The sequence below is a fragment of the Glandiceps talaboti genome, chromosome 21 (genome assembly GCF_964340395.1).
Source record: "Glandiceps talaboti chromosome 21, keGlaTala1.1, whole genome shotgun sequence".
Classification (NCBI taxonomy): domain Eukaryota; kingdom Metazoa; phylum Hemichordata; class Enteropneusta; family Spengelidae; genus Glandiceps; species Glandiceps talaboti.
In genome coordinates this window covers 11,961,019-11,981,018 of record NC_135569.1, presented here as the reverse complement: position 1 = coordinate 11,981,018, position 20,000 = coordinate 11,961,019, and the positions used below count along the sequence as shown (strand labels likewise).

General features: G+C 35.4%; 1 protein-coding gene, 1 non-coding gene and 1 pseudogene across 2 annotated transcripts; all 3 read right to left on the bottom strand.

Annotated features, from left to right (window-relative positions):
* Positions 1-41: 41 nt before the first annotated feature.
* Trnae-uuc (transfer RNA glutamic acid (anticodon UUC)) lies at positions 42-113 on the bottom strand. Its single transcript has one exon. It is a non-coding gene; the product is annotated as a tRNA-Glu (tRNA).
* A 6,694-nt stretch (positions 114-6,807) lies between these two features.
* Positions 6,808-15,955, bottom strand: LOC144451835 (phospholipid scramblase 2-like). Its single transcript, XM_078142737.1, has 10 exons — positions 15,827-15,955; positions 13,629-13,946; positions 12,536-12,689; positions 11,683-11,760; positions 9,791-9,867; positions 9,071-9,201; positions 8,407-8,527; positions 7,964-8,066; positions 7,531-7,589; positions 6,808-6,948 (listed from the first exon to the last, which is right to left on the bottom strand). Exons 2-10 carry the CDS (start codon positions 13,905-13,907, stop codon positions 6,907-6,909), a joined length of 1,044 nt encoding a protein of 347 aa, XP_077998863.1. The 5' UTR covers positions 13,908-13,946; positions 15,827-15,955; the 3' UTR covers positions 6,808-6,906.
* Positions 15,956-18,303: 2,348 nt separating this feature from the next.
* The window catches only part of LOC144451222 (uncharacterized), a 17,569-nt pseudogene continuing 15,872 nt past the window's right edge, over positions 18,304-20,000 (bottom strand).

The window sequence follows — 20,000 nt, the reverse complement described above, 5'->3', positions numbered from 1 at the left end:
AAATGCGTAGTGTGTATACAATGAAATTAGTAAAAGAGACATTCCCATGCCGGGAATCGAACCCGGGCCGCGTGGGTGAAAGCCACGAATCCTAACCACTAGACCACATGGGAGATATAAATAAGTTTAACTTTAACATTACCTCACTTTACTACAAAATGCTTTTGTTTTAATTCAAGTTCATTAGCATACTATCAACATGATTGTACATGTAAAGACATGCTGGTATGTTCCTTATGCCCTCAACATGGTTGTTGCGTCCCTTTGGTAATACAATCGTCACTAATAGTAGAAAGGTTATGTAATTATAAATATGTCCAATTTCTCAACCATAAAATTTACTCTGGACTATAAACTGACAACTATTTAATGTTCATTTTTTTCATTTTGTGAACAACGTTTCTATATCAAAATCCATCGACGCCTATAGCTCAGTTGTAAAGTCCCTTCTTCACAAAACCGGTGAAATCAGGTGGAGCTGATAACAGCAGATTTTTTGTTGGAATCGTTCAAATTGTGATAAAAGCATGAAACTTGACCTGAATATTCCTTACCGGTTACGAATAACGGTAGTGTCAGTGTGCAATGAGATAATTATATCAAACATTTTAACCAAATACAACGTCGAACACAATTATTGAAAGTGGATCTTCAAAGAGTGGATCTTAAACTGCGTACCTAGTTTAATAGTTTTTCAGGGCCACCAATTGCAAATATACCAAAAAGAGATCTGCCGTTTTATCAGTATGGAATGTTTTAATATAAGATCGAGCGCATCTTCGGGCTCAACGCAGCATAGCAGGCGACCTCACGTTGACAACTTTTTCCGTCTTTTTTTTTAGTTTCACTCGCTGACATTATAATTGCGACTTGCTATCTTCAAATGAAGGAGACTTTCAGGACTACTGTCACTCGAGGAAAATGCACAGTGCATGTGCGCACTTCTTTTAATTTGCTGCAAAAAGTTACAATTTTTAACTGGACACATTTTAGTCAAAGTTAAGCCAGCGTACAATAGAGATATAAGATACATTAGCGAGGAGTCAGTATACAGTCAATGGTGAACCATCAATTTAAATCGCGCAAGGTAGGAATCGTAAATAACGATTTTAAAAACATCGCTATGTATTCAAAAGTAGCTTTTTTTCTTTCTTTTTTTTCCAAAATCTCAGGGGGGGGGGGCAGCTGCCCCTCTTGCCCCCCCCCCCCCCGCAGGCTACGGTACTGTATTCTTTTAATCCGTCCGATTGGACTTTTGAATATCGAAGATATTCGACGGTCTACCTTTGTAGTTATTCTCTGATGCGAAAGAATTCGTCGAAATAATGATTTAATGATATAATAAGATAACAGTTGGTTTGAACAGAAAAGCATTCGAGAAATAAAGGGTTACAAATCTTTTAAATTCAAAAATATCAAATTTGTCCTATTTTGAATATTATCATTTATTGATTTATTTTAAAGAAGAAGTTTTATACATATAGTTTAGTGAACAATAGGAAGTGCTACACTATGGTTTTTTTAATTTCAAAAATAAATTTTCCAATTTTCCTTCACTACTCGTCAGCCGAAATAGCTCAGTTGGGAGAGCGTTAGACTGAAGATCTAAAGGTCCCTGGTTCAAAACCGGCGAACTTGTACGAGTTCGGAGAACTGTCCCGGGTTTCGGCAGTCTTCTTCTTTTACTTTTTGAGCAGAGCTCGGCTACCGTCAACAAGCTGATGTCGGACTTGTTTATTAGTTATGAATTTCAGATAACATGGTGTCTTACTTTCTTTCAAGTTTATGATCAAATAAAATACTGAGGAGGTCCCTTTTTGTCACAAATAACTTCTAAGCAAAGTGGGTCTGATACCAATCTGATTAAAATCCGATGTGGTGAAAGCGGCTAGATGCCTTTATTTACCTCTGTTTCCATTGTTTTGTTCCGAGTGATCGCCGCCTTCCCACATCTGAACATGTGTAATAGACAATCGCGTTTGAATCTCGCGCTTTCGATTGGCCAATCAGGATGAGGGTTACGTTGGCAGCTGCACACACTGGAGAAATTGAACTGTGCTGATTGGTTGTGAAAACCTTACATTCCGACATTCAATGGGATTTCCTATTACACAGGTTCAGATGTGGGAAGGCGGCGATCACTCGGAACAAAACAAACGACACGAAACGATGGAAATAGAGGTAAATAAAGGCATCTAGCCGCTTTCACCACATCGGATTTTAATCAAATTGGTCTGATACTAGAAAACTACTGAGTTCAAGACCAATCGAGATATAAATACTGTATTACTGTTACTGACACAATGTTTAACAAAAGTACAAATATAATGGGAAAAAATTGCAAATTAACATAGGAAATGAATCAGATATAAAGTCATATCAACCATTGACGCTTCTTTTGAGTCATGAATATTCAGTGTGCATCTAATAAATATGTCTGCTATGACATGAGGCAATGGGGTGCACCACTGTTAGGTTGTTTGAGTATACATAATTAGTAGTATAAATAGCTTCATTATTGCACAGCTAAGGTATAAGAATTCCCAGGAGATAATGAACATTTACAAGTAACACCACTGAAAGAAATAAAGTCAATTTTGTAAACTTTAAGCTCTGGAGAGTTGATTCATGGTTCTACACCACTATACACTGTAACAAAACAGTTGAAACTTGTTCCTCATTCATTATTCAGTTGAAATCCTTGTTAGTAGAACATTAATATTCATGATTGATTTATTTGAAGATTCTAAGCACCTGGAAGTCTTGAGTTTTAATGTTCAACACCTACCATCAATATTGTTTGATTCAAGTGAAATTCAAATTCAATACCAAAATCTGTTTTATGAAGTTGAATGAATGTATAAGACATTTAGATTTGAATGACAAAGCCTACTTTTCATTCCAAATTCCCATTTCTATATTTGCTTTAAAATATATCAGCTGGCCGAAATAGCTCAGTTGGGAGAGCGTTAGACTGAAGATCTAAAGGTCCCTGGTTCAAAACCGGCGAACTTGTACGAGTTCGAGAACTGTCCCGGGTTTCGGCAGATTTCTTTTTATCACTTTACAAGAAGGTCTGTGCTACAACAATCAGTCAAGATAATATCAGAATAAATCAAACCATCGTGATCACCTCGGTGTTTGCCAACAGGACAATTATTGTCTAAGTTCACATGACTGTCGACTTACTTTATTTTTCAACTCCTTATCTCTTATCTTAACTCTCCTTTGTCCTTGTTTGTGCATGGTTGAGTGTTTGTTTGGTGTGTCAATCTCCCCTGGTAATTATGAGAATTGGAGTGTTTTAATTTAGATAAGACATGGACATGATGTCTTTATTTAGTCAATAAAGAGAGAATCATATACATCTGAAAAAGAGATAAGTAGCCAGGGAAAGAAGGAAAAAAAGTGTTATATCACCACAAAAATCAATCAATCTGCATCACACAAAATCAGTTTTATTTCACCACAAAAATATTAATCAATTTATCAATCATTCAATCAAATAATCAATCAGTCAATACATTGATCAATCAATCAATTACTTGCTTGCTGCTCCCTGTGGTAAAGTGTCTAATTAATCAGTGAATACGTTGATCAATCAATCAATTAGATGCTCGCTGCTCCCTGTGGTAAAGTGTCTAATTAATCAGTGAATACGTTGATCAATCAATCAATTAGATGCTCGCTGCTCCCTGTGCACAGTGTCTAATTAATGATTATTTTTTTAAAGAATTGTCAGTAAATATATTGTTGGTTGTCTGATCAAAAGAATAAGACCCCAGTTACATCCAGTGAAGTTTGTTTTAAAAGGTTTATTTGCAAATTTATAATTGGTCAAGCAAACTTCTGTTAGTGTAACATACAAACTCACTGTGCACTAATACACCACACGTTATGCAGTATGACAATCGGTGCCTATGTTTAAATATAAGAATAAAATATTTTTGGACTCGTTTCATGTGAACAATACAATTTTATTAAGCAGAAAGTCATACAAGTTATTGAAAATACAAACATGTAATAGCTAATATTTTCTATGGGATGCAATATTTAAAACTTTTGATATATTGAAGTATCTTCATTAAAGGAAAATCCTACTACAGCTTATATAATTTTTTATCACCCAACATGATGATTTGTATGTATGTCGATGGCAGTAATCTATGCAAGTATACTAAAAGGGGCACAGGCTGAGTTTAGACGGTTTTTACTTTGGTTAGTAATACAAAATACAACTGTACATAAAACCATGGATAAACTAATCAAGTATAGTGTTTACAACGATTCATGTAGCCGTGATGTGTTACTTTCCACCAACCATCCAACTCCTGCGTTGTTCATGTAATGACAAGGATTTCCTCAGATTTGTTGATACATACCAACAATTATGTCATCAAATCTTACATATATTATATCTAAATACCAGGACTGAGTTATACCAGTATCAAGTAATGAATGAGTGTGCTGCAATAAATAGAATACACTATGTAACACTTCGTAGGTAACAAAAATTGCGTCCAACAACTGTCTAAACTCAGCATGTGCCCCTTTTAAGGCAGAAATAAGTCTGAGTAAACTTTTCCTTTAAAGTAACTTAAGTCACAATAATATTACTTCCAATAAAAAACATTATTTCATGCATTTACAAAATAACAACTAACAGTAACTGGAACAAATCCTGACTCTATTTGTAAAACATATAATATTTTTCACATTTCAATGGATATTTTCAAAACCCTTCACCCTGCAATTCAAAACAAGCAGTTTCTACTCTGGTACGAGAAATATTAATGTTGAAAAAGCTCTTACAAAATACTGAGCTGGAAGTAATGGAAGTCTGTAAATTTGTTTCGAATGTCATCATATATTGTGAAAATATGTTGTCAAAATGCAACACTTTGTTTCACTTGATTGTCAAGAAAAATTATTGCAGTCGTAAAACAACATACATGCAAATATGACTTCATAAGTAGCCCGAAAAATAGCACACAAACTAGTTCATTCACATAACCAAGTAAAAGGGTGGTTTTCAGAAACAGGAAATTCAAGTGTTATTTTCACGGTTATTACTCAAATTTTCCGTTTGAAAATAGCACACATTACATGTAATTGACATATTAAAGTCTGCACAATACCAATTACCATAATTACTACAAATTATGAATATTAACTACCAACACATCTGGCATTAGATAAACGTAAGAGACACAAGTATCGCTATATTTGTATCAACAATTATCATTAACATAAATGAATATTAATTACAAACACACCTGGCACTGGATGATTGTAAGGAGCATATATTTGTTAATTAATTTGTATACATCAATTTCATTTAACATAATTAACATACATGAATATTAACTACCTCAATTACCAACACACCTGGCACTGGATGAATATAAGGGTTAAATGGTTGATTTCAAGTCATTTCATCATGCCTGTTTAGCTCAACTTCAAACCCAAAACTTTCATTCATTCAATTTCCTTTGAACAATTTACACATACACTGAATAAGTCACCTAGTTCAAAAACCGTGAAAGGAATATTTTTGTTTGGATGGATTCTCCTTAAATGTGTACACAGTAATACTCATTAACATAATTCATGCATATGAATATTAATTACCTGTACATTTGGCATAAGATAAATAAAAAAAATATTAATAATTTTTACACCATAACTATTCACATTACCATAATGAATACTGACAATCCAAATACTAATTATGCGTATAAAGAACAAGTAATAATTGATAAAGCTGTAAATGGCCGATGATTACCAAACATAAGATAATAGGGGTAAATAAAGAGGGCTGACTAAGGAGTGCTTCTCTATTTCTGTGATCAAACTACCTTACTATAAGTTAGTTGGACTCTCTAAGGGCTTGGTTTCTAGTAAGTCTATGTAATTAGACCTAAAAGTTGGGTGTCGGCTGTCAAAGTGTTAATAACAAAATTCATGTATAAAATGTATATCTATTGTATAGTTAGTCAATACGATTGTATTCTTACCTAGTATTAATCAGGTCTGTGAGACATGCCATGTTATGGTGCCCTCACCAACTCACTGGCCTACCCCAATGACGACAGACTGATATAATGTACGACATATCACACAGTCTATAGTCTATGCCTACCCCGATGAGGACAGACAGATATGATGTACCACACAGTCTATAGTCTATGCCTACCCCAATGACGACAGACTGATATGATGTACCACACAGTCTATAGTCCATGCAAACCCCGATGAGGACAGACTAATATGATGTACCACACAGTCTACAGTCTATGCCTACTCCAAAGAGGATGACCAGACACTATGTATCCTACAATCTAGATTCAATTTGGATAAATTCAATAAACTCTCATAGAAGAATTACTAGGGATTGTCTAAACTTAGTTTTCATGCTCAACACTGTTTAATACAAGTCATTACAGCAGACCTCATTAATATTCATAGTCTGGTGAAAAAATTTCAAACATGTGAAGAATCTAACATGCAAGTTGTAAAACAACAAATTTCATAAAAATATCACAGTGCTTAAGAGATTTAATGTTCATGGAATGCATTGGTGCTCATTTGCATACAGATATGCAAATGATGTTTCCAGTGTTGCATTGTACAGGTACCAATAGCACACATGTTCACTCATGCAAATTATGTAGGTACAAACACAAGGAAATGTAACTGGGTAAATAACTATATATATAACACATGGACAAATGATTTTGTCATAAGCACAAAACGTCTACCTTCTGTCTTTCATGCAAGGTATATACAATTCAGGCTCTGGTCATCAGTAAATTTCAAATATTCAGTTATTCGTGCAATGTCTGCAATAGTTCGAAAATTTCTTTTACAAGGTTTGTAAAATTCAGTCTCCGGTACGTTGAGGAACTAATTATTCTTGTTTTGGTTCTGTTCAAAATACATAAAATCCTGTAAAAAATAGACAAATAAGCATTGATTAGATCATTATTTTCTCAATTAACATCATGCAAATATCAAAAATAGCACAAACTGAGTTTGAATTGACTACACATGTATTCTAGTATAATGTTACTATCAAAGCATGTCTGCTAGGCCATTACAGTTGTCTTCTCGCATTGTTAGAACAGTTGATTTCATAGGGGAAATTTCTACAATGATTTTTGATACGTATGATAAATTACGTCATCGGATCGTTTATGAGTTATATCTTAATACCAGGTTTGACTTCAGTCAATTACAAATGGTGGTCAAATATGCTTCAGTAGAATACTGCAAGTGACTTTTAAATATGTAGTAAAGATTGCGCCCAAAAACATATAAACTCAGCTTGTGCCCCTTTAGATACAACATCAGTTAACACCATGAAAATATTAAATACAAAATCAGTTACGGGATGAAAAAATTAATTAGAAAGCCATGTGGGGGCAGGGGTTACCAGAACTTCCTTATCACTGGGTAATATCACTTGAAGTGAATTCTAAAATTAACCGATCAATTTGTAGTACGACTAAAAAGCTATATCATACTTACAATGAGGAAAACAGCTCCCAGCATTGTTGCCTTCAACTTGACATCCAGATCTTGCGGAACTAGAGACATGGAGGAAGTGAAATTAACTGAAGAGCCAACATGGAAATGCTTAGAGTAAGGAAGAGCGTGGCATACGAAATGGGATACGCATCATTAGTGGAGGTATGTATTCAACTAAGTACTCAAAAATCAGTTGTTGAATAAAAATGTACCTACTAAATGGCAACGCTCAGGTATGTTAATGATGCACCAGCACTTCTTTGGGGCTGGGGAGAACCCCTATATGTTTTTACTTTTTCAATAAATTTGAGTTATTGCATTGGTGGTACTGTGATGCTCCATGTTATCGTGAAGCCTCTTCAAGGGATGAGATGAATGATAGTATAATCAAGAAGGGTGTCCTTGAGAACAATAACGAACATTGAATACTTACAAGAGACTCCAAAATTATCAGCATTGGTGTACATTTCTCTGAGAAGACCTGACCATTGTTTGCTGATTTTACCAACTTCAGATGTTAAATCGTTGTTGTGAACCTGCAGAATAGTAATCACTATATTACAAATTTTCATTGATACTCAATTTTTTTTCAGTGTTGATGTTCAATTTTATTCATCATGGATATGCACATTATGTTACATTATTGGAAAGTCAATAGGTAAGAGCCCTAGGTTGACATGCATATTAAAGGATATCATCTTTGTTCCAAGTTTGGAAAAATGACTAACGCTTTGAAGAGAAAAAGCTTGATGGAAGTGGACACACACACACACACACACACAGATGAAACCCATTCCTATAGCCCTCCGATGAAGCTCAACCCCGGCTTGTGCTAAAAACCCAGATAAATGCATATTTTAAAGACAACATGCTTACCAGAAATTCCTGGTCCCATTGACAACAAACACCCTGACAAATGCAACATGGTCCTCTGATTTTAAAGACAGTGTTTCCGTCTGCATCCTTGATGTCAAAATGGGGTGGCCAAACACTTCCACTGTAAGAAAGATACTTTCTATCATAATCAACATAGCATATGGACTAGTGATTTCGTTTGGTGTACAAGCAAACTACCATGGTGGTATTTGCACTGCAGTGCAATACCTACATCATCATCACTAACCATAGTGTTCGCATGCAGTGCATAAAACATCATATGTACCTGTGATTACTTACTACAGTTCATGCATACTACTATATTACTAGTGGTATTTGCACTGTAGTGCAATATCTTAACATTATTGCATATGTGTATGCAAATGAGTGCACTATCAGTGCCTTAACAAGAATTGATATGAACACGGTTATCTGAAAGCCTACACAGAAAACAGCACGGTAATAATGAGAGATGCCCAAATATACCCGAGTCACACACTACACACACTCAGGCAGTTGTGATGACTGTCGTACTTTCAGACTCTACGTATACAACTGAGCACAGAGCATCAGAAGAGATCTGAAGTATAACTCATAGTGCCAGTGTAGGAACTATGTTTGTGAAAACTTCCTAGACAGAATACAGGTGCATTATCTAACTTACGTTTGTTTGACATATCCAACAACGGTACCAACTGGGGCTTCTACTGCTACTTCCATGGCACAACAGTCAGAGCTAGCACACCAGGCACAACCAGCACAACACTTGAATTCACGTATAACTCTTATCACTTCCTATATTGCCAACATATCAGGTAAAAATTAACATCAGACAGTTCATTTATCTTCCACAAAAAGTGGTGATGTCATAGAATATTGGACTACACAAAATGGTAATGTCATAGAATATTGGACTACATAAAATAGAGATGTCATTATAGCATTTTGGACAACACAAAATGATTTCTCATGGCATTTCATTGCATTTCGAATCAAAGAAAACAGCGATGTCATTGTGGATTACATAAATTGGTGATGTCATAACACTTTGAACTCCACAAAACAGTGATGTCAAACTGTGATAACATTATTAACAATTTGAAATATGTACAACAGGGATGCCATAGTATTTAGGACCATACAAAGAATGGTGAGGTCATATGTAACATTTTGGACTACACAAAACAGTGATGTCAAATCATTATTGGACTACACAGACTGATGACATCACCTCATTTCAGACTACACAAACTGGTGATGTCACATCATTTTGGACTATACAAAATGGTGATGTCATAGGACTTTGACTACACAAACAAGTGATGTCATAGCATAGCATACCAGTAAATGGATAATGAAAGCAATAAAAATGAAGAGCCTATACCTGTTGCATGTTATCAGTGATATGCATGGTAAAACCTCGCTGTGGACCACAACACTGACGCATACATGTATCAGACTCTATTAATATCAATGAATATTAATATTAATAATTAATAATAAATGCAATTACAATTATGCTTATTTATGCAGCATTTCCAAACTCAGAGCATAAATAACTTGTCTAAAACATTTCATCTAAAAAATATAAACAGGTGAAGGCAGGGCTTGAAATTAACTTTTTTCTTTGCTAGTCCCAGTGTGCTACCAATTTCAAAAATTGGGTTCAAGGATTGTGACCAATAGTCCCATATTCCTGAACTGAAAACAGATTTCCTCTATTGGAAATATGTGTGTTATTAGAATACTTTCATGTCCATAATTCTTCCATCCTCATCACATAGTCAGTGGTAGCCTGAGTGGGCTACCAGCTGCAAACTATGGTAGCCCCATGACAAGATTTATTAGTCTGTGGACACGGGACTACTGTTAATTTCAAGCCCTAGAAGGAAGCTGAAATATTGTACATATATTTTGACACTCTGGGTTTGGAACTACAAGATATGATCAAGAACAAAATAACACAGCATTATTCATTATTCAAAATTAATTGTGGAGTTTTCATTGTTATGCAAATTAATGATTTGTAATGACAAAAATCTTTAAGACAACTGATCTGGACAGTTATTTCCAAACAGTATACATGTATATGGACACCTTAAAACCATAATTGGTATCAAATTGTGTAATACGCCATATTGGCTATTGTCCTGTTACAGTAATAAATTAGACTAATAAAAGATAATAATCTTGATTGATCATTTTCAATCGATCTGCTCTATGGCCTTCAACATTTGTCACTGCTTTTACACCATATGCTATGAACATTCACACAAATCTCTTATATCCTATAAATACATTTCTCGGGAGTGTATTCCAGGAGTAGTTTTTTTCTTGGAAGTGTATTCTGTAAGTAATTTTTTACTTGGGAGTGTATTCCAGGAGTGGTTATTTCTTGGAATGTATTCTGTAAGTAATTTTTTTACTTGGGAGTGTATTCCGTAAGTAGTTTTTTTCTTGGAGTGTATTCCATGGGTAGTTTTTTTCTTGGAGTGTTATTTCATGATGGGCGAGTATTCCATAAGTTGTTTTTTTGGCGAATTTATTCCATAAGTAATTTTGCATCAGTAGGTGATCACATAGTAATTATACATACACATGATTGACCAAAATCAATGTCAGAAATTCAAATATGGCTGCCTCTTGTGCAGAAAGAAAGTGTACTGGGGAAAACATTATTTGGTAGCATTACTAATCGAACAAACAGACCTTGTTTATTTTTTAACAAACCCAGCTGGCACTGGACAGGTTTAAATACAGACTGTAGTGATACAACCAACATCGGGGTTATATAGAAAGTGTAGTCTATGCAACATCATTATAATTGAAACAGCTGTTAGTTTTTACCTTTTTAACATGCCGCTCAGTTAGTGCTAAGGCGCCAACTTATTGAGTCTGTACTATTTTTTGAGACAATCATAACCTTTTATACTTTGTACTTTATAGTCAAAACAAATGTTGATATCAAATCTCCACTCATGATCTGTTTTATTAACATCAAACACAACAACCTTGCGGACGTTGGGTGACTTATCAGTGAACACATGAAAGTGATTCACTGTAACTTACTTGTTTGATACATGTGAAAACTATTTTCAATTATGGTTGCACTAAGCGGTATACTCGAACAGAAAAAACGATGTTTGGTTCAATTATAACGATGTTGCTTAGACTACACTTTTCATACAACCCTGATTTTGGTTGTACGAGGCATACAAACTAACTCCTAAGCCACTGACAACCCTAAATGTTTCAAGTTCAATTACCAGTACTTACCTTCATGTGCATAGTACACCTGTTGGCCCATGGTATTCTTTACGATATATCTATTCTGGGTTTCCCAGTTTGTAAAAACTGAAGAAAAAAAATTTAAATGTAAAGAAAATGTATTATCAGTCATTCAGTGCTAGCATTATATATGTTCTAAAATACTGTAACCCTGGACTTATTTTTGCTTATTTCACTCAAAAAACAAAAACACACAAATAAGTAGCGACTAAAATGCCATGCTGAACATGAACACAATGTACCAGTCTGGTAATTAGTAAATATTAGTAGTGACTAAAATGCCTTCTTGTACATGAACACAATGTACCAGTCTGGCAATTAGTAAACATAAGTAGTGACTAAAATGCCTTCTTGTACATGAACACAATGTACCAGTCTGATAATTAGTAAAAATAAGTAGTGACTAAAATGCCTTCTTGTACATGAACACAATGTACCAGTCTGGCAATTAGTAAAAATAAATAGTGACTAAAATGCCTTCTTGTACATGAACACAATGTACCAGTCTGGTAATTAGTAAAAAATAAGTAGTGACTAAAATGCTTTAAATATTGTGCATGAACACAATACACCAGTCTGGTAATTAATAAACATTAGTGTGTGAGAAGTAGCTGAAAACTGTAAAATCGCACAAATTTTCCAAATGGCAAAAATATCCAGGTTCACAGAAGCTTTTCTAAGATGACAACATTACTAGAGTGGTGACTACCTGACAGAATTTTGTTAAATTTACAATATTTTAGTAACTGGACACAAATGGCAGATGAAACTATAACCTGCAAATTGCCAACTGATCATTCAACCCTTCTCATTTCTCAATTATAGATGATGATTTATTCACCTTCAAACAGTTCTATCTGCTGATGTACCAATAGCTGATCAATATGGGTAAGGTATTCTAACCCAGGTGGACAACCAATAGGTGCTTGAGGTGCTGGCATCCACTGTGCTGGTGCTGGTTGTGGTGCACCTGGTACACCTGGCTGTGCCATCATCTGAAATATACAACATTAGAATATCTGTAAGTTCTTGCCATTTTGTAATTAATTATAACAGGTAGTCAAAGTTATTTTAATCTTAATAGTGCAATTACTGCATATAAAGTTATTCTTAATATTAATAGTGCTGATACTGCAGATAATCAGTTATTTTTAATATTAATTGGGCTGTTAATTGCAGATAATCAGTTATTTTTAATTATTAATAGTGATGATACTGCAGATAAAGTTATTTTTAATATCAATTGTGCTGCTACTGCAGATAATCAAAGTTATTTTTAATCTTAATAGTGCTATTAAAGTTATTTTTAATATCAATAGTGCTGTTACTGCAGTTAATCAAGGTTATTTTTATATTTAATAGTGCTTCTACCCAGATAAGTAAACTTTCATTTTAACAATGCTGCTACTGCAGATTGGTAAAGTTTTTTTTCAATAGTGCTGCTTCGGAATGACAAAACATCACAACCATCATGTTATCCAACGTTACACAACCCAAAGACAAAATATTCAATGCATTGATTCCTAATGTAATCTTGACCATTGTCGTACTTGGAAATTGAGCTCTGTGTGTACTACATGTTTACTTTGAATGCACACTGATTGCGTCTAGGTAAAAGTTACACAAGTCAATGGTAAAGATATGTCAAATCTACATGTTGAGTTCTGCCATTGCTTACCATGGTTCCTATTCCAAATCATCAAATTTGAACACTTTCAAGACTCAAAAAATTAGGACACATATGTTCAAACTCAGACCAAGAGAAGTGATCTGAGGTTCAAACAAGCATTCAGTGCAATTGACCCTATTGGCATCATTGATCAGAACTTTGGTTCAGGAGACTGGTTCATTATAAATTATTTTTGATTGATTGACTGACTGATTGATTGATTGATTGATTGATTGATTGATTGATTGATTGAAAGTGTACTCACTGGATATTGGCCAGGTGGTGGTTGCATCCCATACTGTCCATATGGCTGGGGTGGTTGTCCTGGATACTGTTGAGGTGGTTGTCCTGGATACTGTTGAGGTGGTTGTCCTGGATACTGCTGAGGTGGTTGTCCTGGATACTGCTGAGGTGATTGTCCTGGGTACTGATGTGGTGGTCCATACCCATGCTGCATATGACCCTGTGCTTGTACATTGGGCTGTATTTGCTGTAACTGTACTTCTTCAGTTGGCCCATTAGTCTCAGGTTTATTACCAGACATCTTGAATTATTACTCACAGGGTAGGGGTTCCTTATCAAGCTAAAATAAATAGTCAAAGGACCTAGTGTATATAATCCATACTTTCTGTTCAAAGACAATATATTGGCTTGTGCAAAGTATAACTAAAATTATGTAAGTGTTTTTTGTATACTGCACTGTGCAGAACTAAAATTACACAAAAAATTACACGAATGCACGACGGGATGGAGATGACGAATGATTAATGCAAAGGTGGGGGGGGGGAGCTACCTAAACTTATCAGGGACGTAGAATTGGATACCATGACAGATATGCAAATGCCGATGTACGAGTATAGAGTTATACCATAAGGGATGATTGCACAATGTTACACAAGCTCAATAACCGAACTTCGTTTATGGGGGGGGGGGGGGGGGGTCTGGTGTGAATGTGATTGCTGAACTTCATTTTCGCACTTCTAACCAAATTTCGTTTTTCGAAAACTTTAACGCCTTCAATGATAACAGGTTCTGCATTTACTACTGAGATGTTGATAAGTTGCTTAAAATTTAATTATAATGTGATATAAAGTGCTGGGTTTCTGCTAGTATTTCATTTATATTTATTTATTTATTTATTCATTTGTTTGACCTTGTTTAAGGAGGGTAGCCTGGTAAACTCTGAGTCCCCCAGGGCCCTCAAAAATTTAACAAAGTGAAAAATACAACAATCACATATAAAACAAGTTTAAAAGGACATAAAACAACATTTAAAACAACAAAGATACACGTTAAAATTCTTCCCAATAATGTTTGACGTAACTGCTTTTAAAAGAAGCAAGTGTCTCTGAAGATTTTACTTCTGCTTTCAGCTTATTCCACCCAATAGCACCTTGTATTGACCATGAGTTTTTTAAAACATTAAGTTTGGCTCAGGTGACATCTAACTTATTTTGGGAGCTATCTCTTGTCGTACGGCTATGACGCTGACAAATTGACACATTTCCGTCATATACGATGTACCATACATTTCAAGGATTTAAACCCTAAACACATATTTTTGTATGTAATTCTATCAGGCAAAGGCATAATATGCAAAGATTTAAAAAGTTCCTTTGTAGGATAGTTGTAATTGAAGTCCATCATAAAACGCACAGCGAGTTTCTGTAATTTTATTATTTAAATAACTTGTTTAAATTTGCACTTGTTCCCCATGCACTAATAGTCCATCCAAATGAGGAAGTAAGTTGGCATTATAATATGGTCGTCTAGTGCTGACTGGTAAATAACGTTTTATACGTCTGAGTAATGCAATACGTGAATTTACCTATTATAATCATGTATTTCCCATCATGTTTTTATACTGCATCGATCGTAGTGGTGTGACCGTAAACGTGTCGATGTCGCACTTGTGAACGTTCGTTTAGGGGAGGAGGCCGGAGGTTTGTCTGTCCTAAACGAAGTTGGAAGTTCGTTTCTTGAGCTTGACATTGTGCGTTCGTCCCAAATCCGGTTTTTGTTAAGGGTCGACTTGATTTGACGCGGCATTCAGCTGGTAATTTTTTATTACCTGATTATGCATGTTGAAGGCAAATAGTCATTGAGCTTTACATAACATTTTCATAACCTTACATACGATATGAGTTGTCCTGATATTACTATAGTTAAAACACACATCTGACGCTTTGCCTTAGTAATGAAACAGAATATTTCGATACTGTGTACTGGATCTGTCATGCGCATATATTACAAACGCGTATTCATTCACGCTTTTCATGAAAATAACTCTTCTAGTCCGAGCTAATCAGGGTGTTTGTTGCAAACTAAACTTGCACTACACACTTACCCACAAGGCAGGGAACACTGTGTGTCCGTTCGCGTGTGGGAACTTCTAAAGTCACTTGCGTTTTGCAAGTCGATTGTCAAAAGAATACTTCATCCCGACAGTACATCATCACTTACCTTTCCAAATATATAATGTATGTTGATCGTCGAAATTATTGTTATTATTATCGCCAGGCCATCGACATCAAGGTGTTGCCTGCCTGTCAGATCACGACAGCCATTTTCCACTATCGCTGATTGGTCACGTGAGCAAAACAACACCGGTGACCCTTTTATGACATTATACCCATGCTCCTTTGCGGTTGTACCACCGCCTGTGGTCTCCGTAATGCAAAAGAATGAGCGAGACCAAATCCTCCGCTATGCTTCACAAACACATGCGAAATGTTTGTCAATTCTTTTACCAAATACTTGAGTTATGAAAACTTAATACCAAAGGTCGTAATACATTCAAATCGGTATATACACAAATGAAAATACTGCATCAAATTGACCACAGAAAACCCTCAAACTCGTTTCTTTACGAAAGCCTATTAGGATTTCACACTTCCCACTTCCCACTTCACAGTTCACACTTCCCACTTCCCACTTCCCACTTCACAGTTCGGCTTTCGTATTTCTTCTACTCAGTTCTAGTTCTAGCTACTATTTCTAGGCTTATTAAATGGCGCGTTATGGAATCTACGGTTTGATTATTGGAGACACTTCATTTGTTATTTGGGTTATAGATCTATAAAACAACAACAACAACAACAACAACAACAACAACAACAACAAAACACGTAGCATGTGTGTTAAGGCTGACTCTATTCAGTTAAGAATATGTTAATGGGAAGGTGATATGTCGTTTTATACCTGTACTTTTTGTTTTATTTTTTTGTACTGTGTATACAAACAGTACAATCCAGATGTGTGATAGGCCCTAAACCAGATCTTTCACACTGTAAGTTGTATTTATACAGTATAGTCTACATACGTTGTATTGTGTTCATCGACTTTCACATTTTCGCGACCATTTACTTAATTTTACGCTCTATCAACTATCACAGAAATCTTTGGACAGAAATAATCTCAAAACAAAAAATCCCTATGGATATGGTATGATTATGCATGTTACCATTAGTAAACCATCAGAAACATTTTGCACACATATGTAGACTGTAGCTTGCTCTCTGGGGTTGGCCGATGTAAGGGACAGGCGTACCTCGCAGACTACTATATTATAGTACAACCTTGCAGGCCAGAGACTCCAGGCAAACGTCACACGTGCACACACACATACACATACACATACACATACACATACACATACACATACGCATACGCATACACATACGCATACGCATACGCATACGCATACGCATACGCATACACATACACATACACATACGCATACGCATACGCATACGCATACGCATACACATACGCATACGCATACGCATACGCATACACATACACATACACATACACATACACATGCACATGCACATACACATGCACATACACATGCACATACACACACAGACATACGCATACACATACACATACACTCTAGCACATTAGTGGGTCATAAACTTTTCTATCGGTTGTGCATGACGGTTCAAGTTTCCTGTCTAAGCTAATTTACGAATAAACAATTAATTGTATATTGTATTTGTCTTATTTGTATTTCAGTGTGTGTTTTAACTTATCCTGTTTTGTTGTCTTTTAGAGGGCCCTGGGGAAGACTAGCTTTTAGCTAACCAGGTTATCTGTATGATTTTAACCCTCTTTAAATAAAGTTTAAATAAATAAAAAAATAGTTTCGCAAGCGAGAGCTCATATTGAGGGTTGTACATCTTGAATTGGCGGGTACGTTTTGGACGGTGCTAGAGTACTGTGGTTTATGACGTTGAGTCTGATAAGTATATACTGACTGTACTCGTAATTTCTTAACTTATCGCTAACACTCGCTAATGTGCACTCGTTATTATCAACCATACAGCTAATAAACATACCACAGAATACACTCGATATTATGATCTTTCTTGTATTACGTTTACACTGTCGAAAGTTATTATATAATATGAACAATCGTTGCACTAGAGATCAGAGTTGTTAAAGTATTTTATTTATTGACATCCCAACAAGAAAATTACATTTTTTCTATTCCCCCAAAACCCATCAAATTCAGTCACTTGCTATGAGAAGACATTGCTAACACTGGATCATCCGTTTCCATGGAAACAGCTACAACTACACTTAAGTTTATCATTCAAAAACTAAAAGTGACAAGTTTGTCAAGCAATCATATTTATAAGAAATGAAATGATAACTTTTATAAGAGAAAAACTGAAGTAACGATTTCTATTCGTCTGTAAGGTACGCCGTGATGGGGCGCCCTCACGCATCGGGCTGACACTTTCAGAGAAGAGGCCGATGAGGGCGAAGTGACACGACGTATCTTACAGTCTACGTTTCGATTACATTACTTTGTTGAGAGAAATAAATAATGTTGATTATTATTTGTATTCATCCATTGTCCTGTCGTATGGACACCGTAGATTATCACTTAGTATTCTTCTCAGTCAATAGTTCCGCCAATCGTCTCGTTTTTAGTTATTTTTATTATTATCTTTCTTTTGTTCAAAGAACATGAAGTCCTGAAAAAGAAAATACGTATATATATCTGTTATATGTAGTAATACAGCATCAATGACGTCATGAAATGTTGTAGGGGTCTACGGTCTGAAAGATATGTCGTTCAATTGAGGGCGCTCTACACTTTCAAGTTCGCGCCCCTGGGGCGCTTTCGATTTGCACAATCATGATCGTGATTTATCAATCACAATCATGATTAGTAATCATAGTAATCATGCCCCGAACCATGATTGCCGTGATTACAAGATGGCGGACAACGTAATCACAGGGGGATCGCGCGCCCGTGGCTGACGGCAAGTTAGAAATGACGGAAAACATTATGTAAATAAATTGTGTTCGGTCTGATTGATAATTTGTTATCATTGTAATCATTTTGACCATGTAAAATCATTTAATTTATCGGAAATATGCGAAACTTTTAAAAAATGTTTACATGTAAGTAATCATGATCGTGATTGAGCATTTTGTTTACAACCTCGTTTCGAGAAATGACGTCAGATTAATCACAATCATGTTTGGACAAATCGAATGCGCCCCTGAACGACTGAAAGTCATTGGGGGCGCCCTTTAAAAGTTCAAGCACACTAGGCTCTGTACAACTGGAATGGTTTTTTTTATGGAAATGTTTTGTTAGATCTAGATGCAATACGTCCTAAAAAAAATTGTGTGGCTCCGGTTACGCCCAATTTTAGAATAGGTGGGGTAGGTAGATTTTTTATTTTATTTCATTTATATTTTTTTATCATAAGTGTCTCGTTCAGGTTTTCCATCGTTTTCCAATTGTCTCAGTGTTGTTTATGTCCTCATGACAATACAGCCATTACAGATTAAAGAAGTTTTATATTTAAGTTTTTTTAAGTTGATGGCAATTACCGCCGATCCACCATTTTGTACACTTCTCTTTCGTGTAAATGGCAATTTTGTCTCTTTGGGGTGAAGTTAAGGGGGGTTGGGGGTTCAATGCGAACAATAGGGTTATCATTGATTTGAGATTAAATGAGATGAATATTGCCCTACCCGTAGACTTGAAAGACTAATGATACTACACCATTTCCACTATCCTAACTGGCATTGATTTTTTGAATTTTGAAATTTCGCTCGTTTTTTTTTCGCACAAAATTTCAGTTAGGATAGCGAGAAATAGTGTAGTAACGTTAGTCCTTCAAGTCTACAATTAGACTAGTTTAAGAGTACAACTGGTCCACGTTAAAGAAAGAACACTTACAATTAAGAAGGTGGCACCCAGTAAGACAGCCTTCAAGTTAACATCAAGGTCCATAGGAACTGAAATTCAAAGAACTTAACATTGTATTATCCAAATACTTAGAAAAATTTGAAGTGTGATGTCAAATTGGTACTCATTTTGGAACTTAAATAACAAAACGGCTCTGAAGGGTTTTTTTTATTTGAAAAAAAATTACACAATTGGAAATTGCGTATATAAGTCCATTTCTGTAACCCATAGTGTGAATGCAGTCTGGTCAAAGTCCCTCAATCAGCACAGAAAGTTGTTCATCCAATCAATGAACCCCAGCTGATATAGTGACGTAAAGTGTATAAGTAGCATCCACAGTTGACAAATATACCATATTTGGACATTACATAACTGCCCCAATAAACACTAACTTTATGAGGGACTGTGTTATTGGTT

Excerpts from the sequence above, each read along its gene's own strand:
- LOC144451835 (XM_078142737.1), bottom strand. The coding sequence starts at position 13,907 with ATGTCTGGTAATAAACCTGAGACTAATGGGCCAACTGAAGAAGTACAG. Across the intron at positions 12,690-13,628 it reads CACCACCTGGCCAATATCCA|ATGATGGCACAGCCAGGTGT; the intron begins GTGAGTACACTT and ends TGTATATTTCAG. Across the intron at positions 7,590-7,963 it reads TGATAATTTTGGAGTCTCTT|TTCCGCAAGATCTGGATGTC; the intron begins GTAAGTATTCAA and ends CCATGTCTCTAG.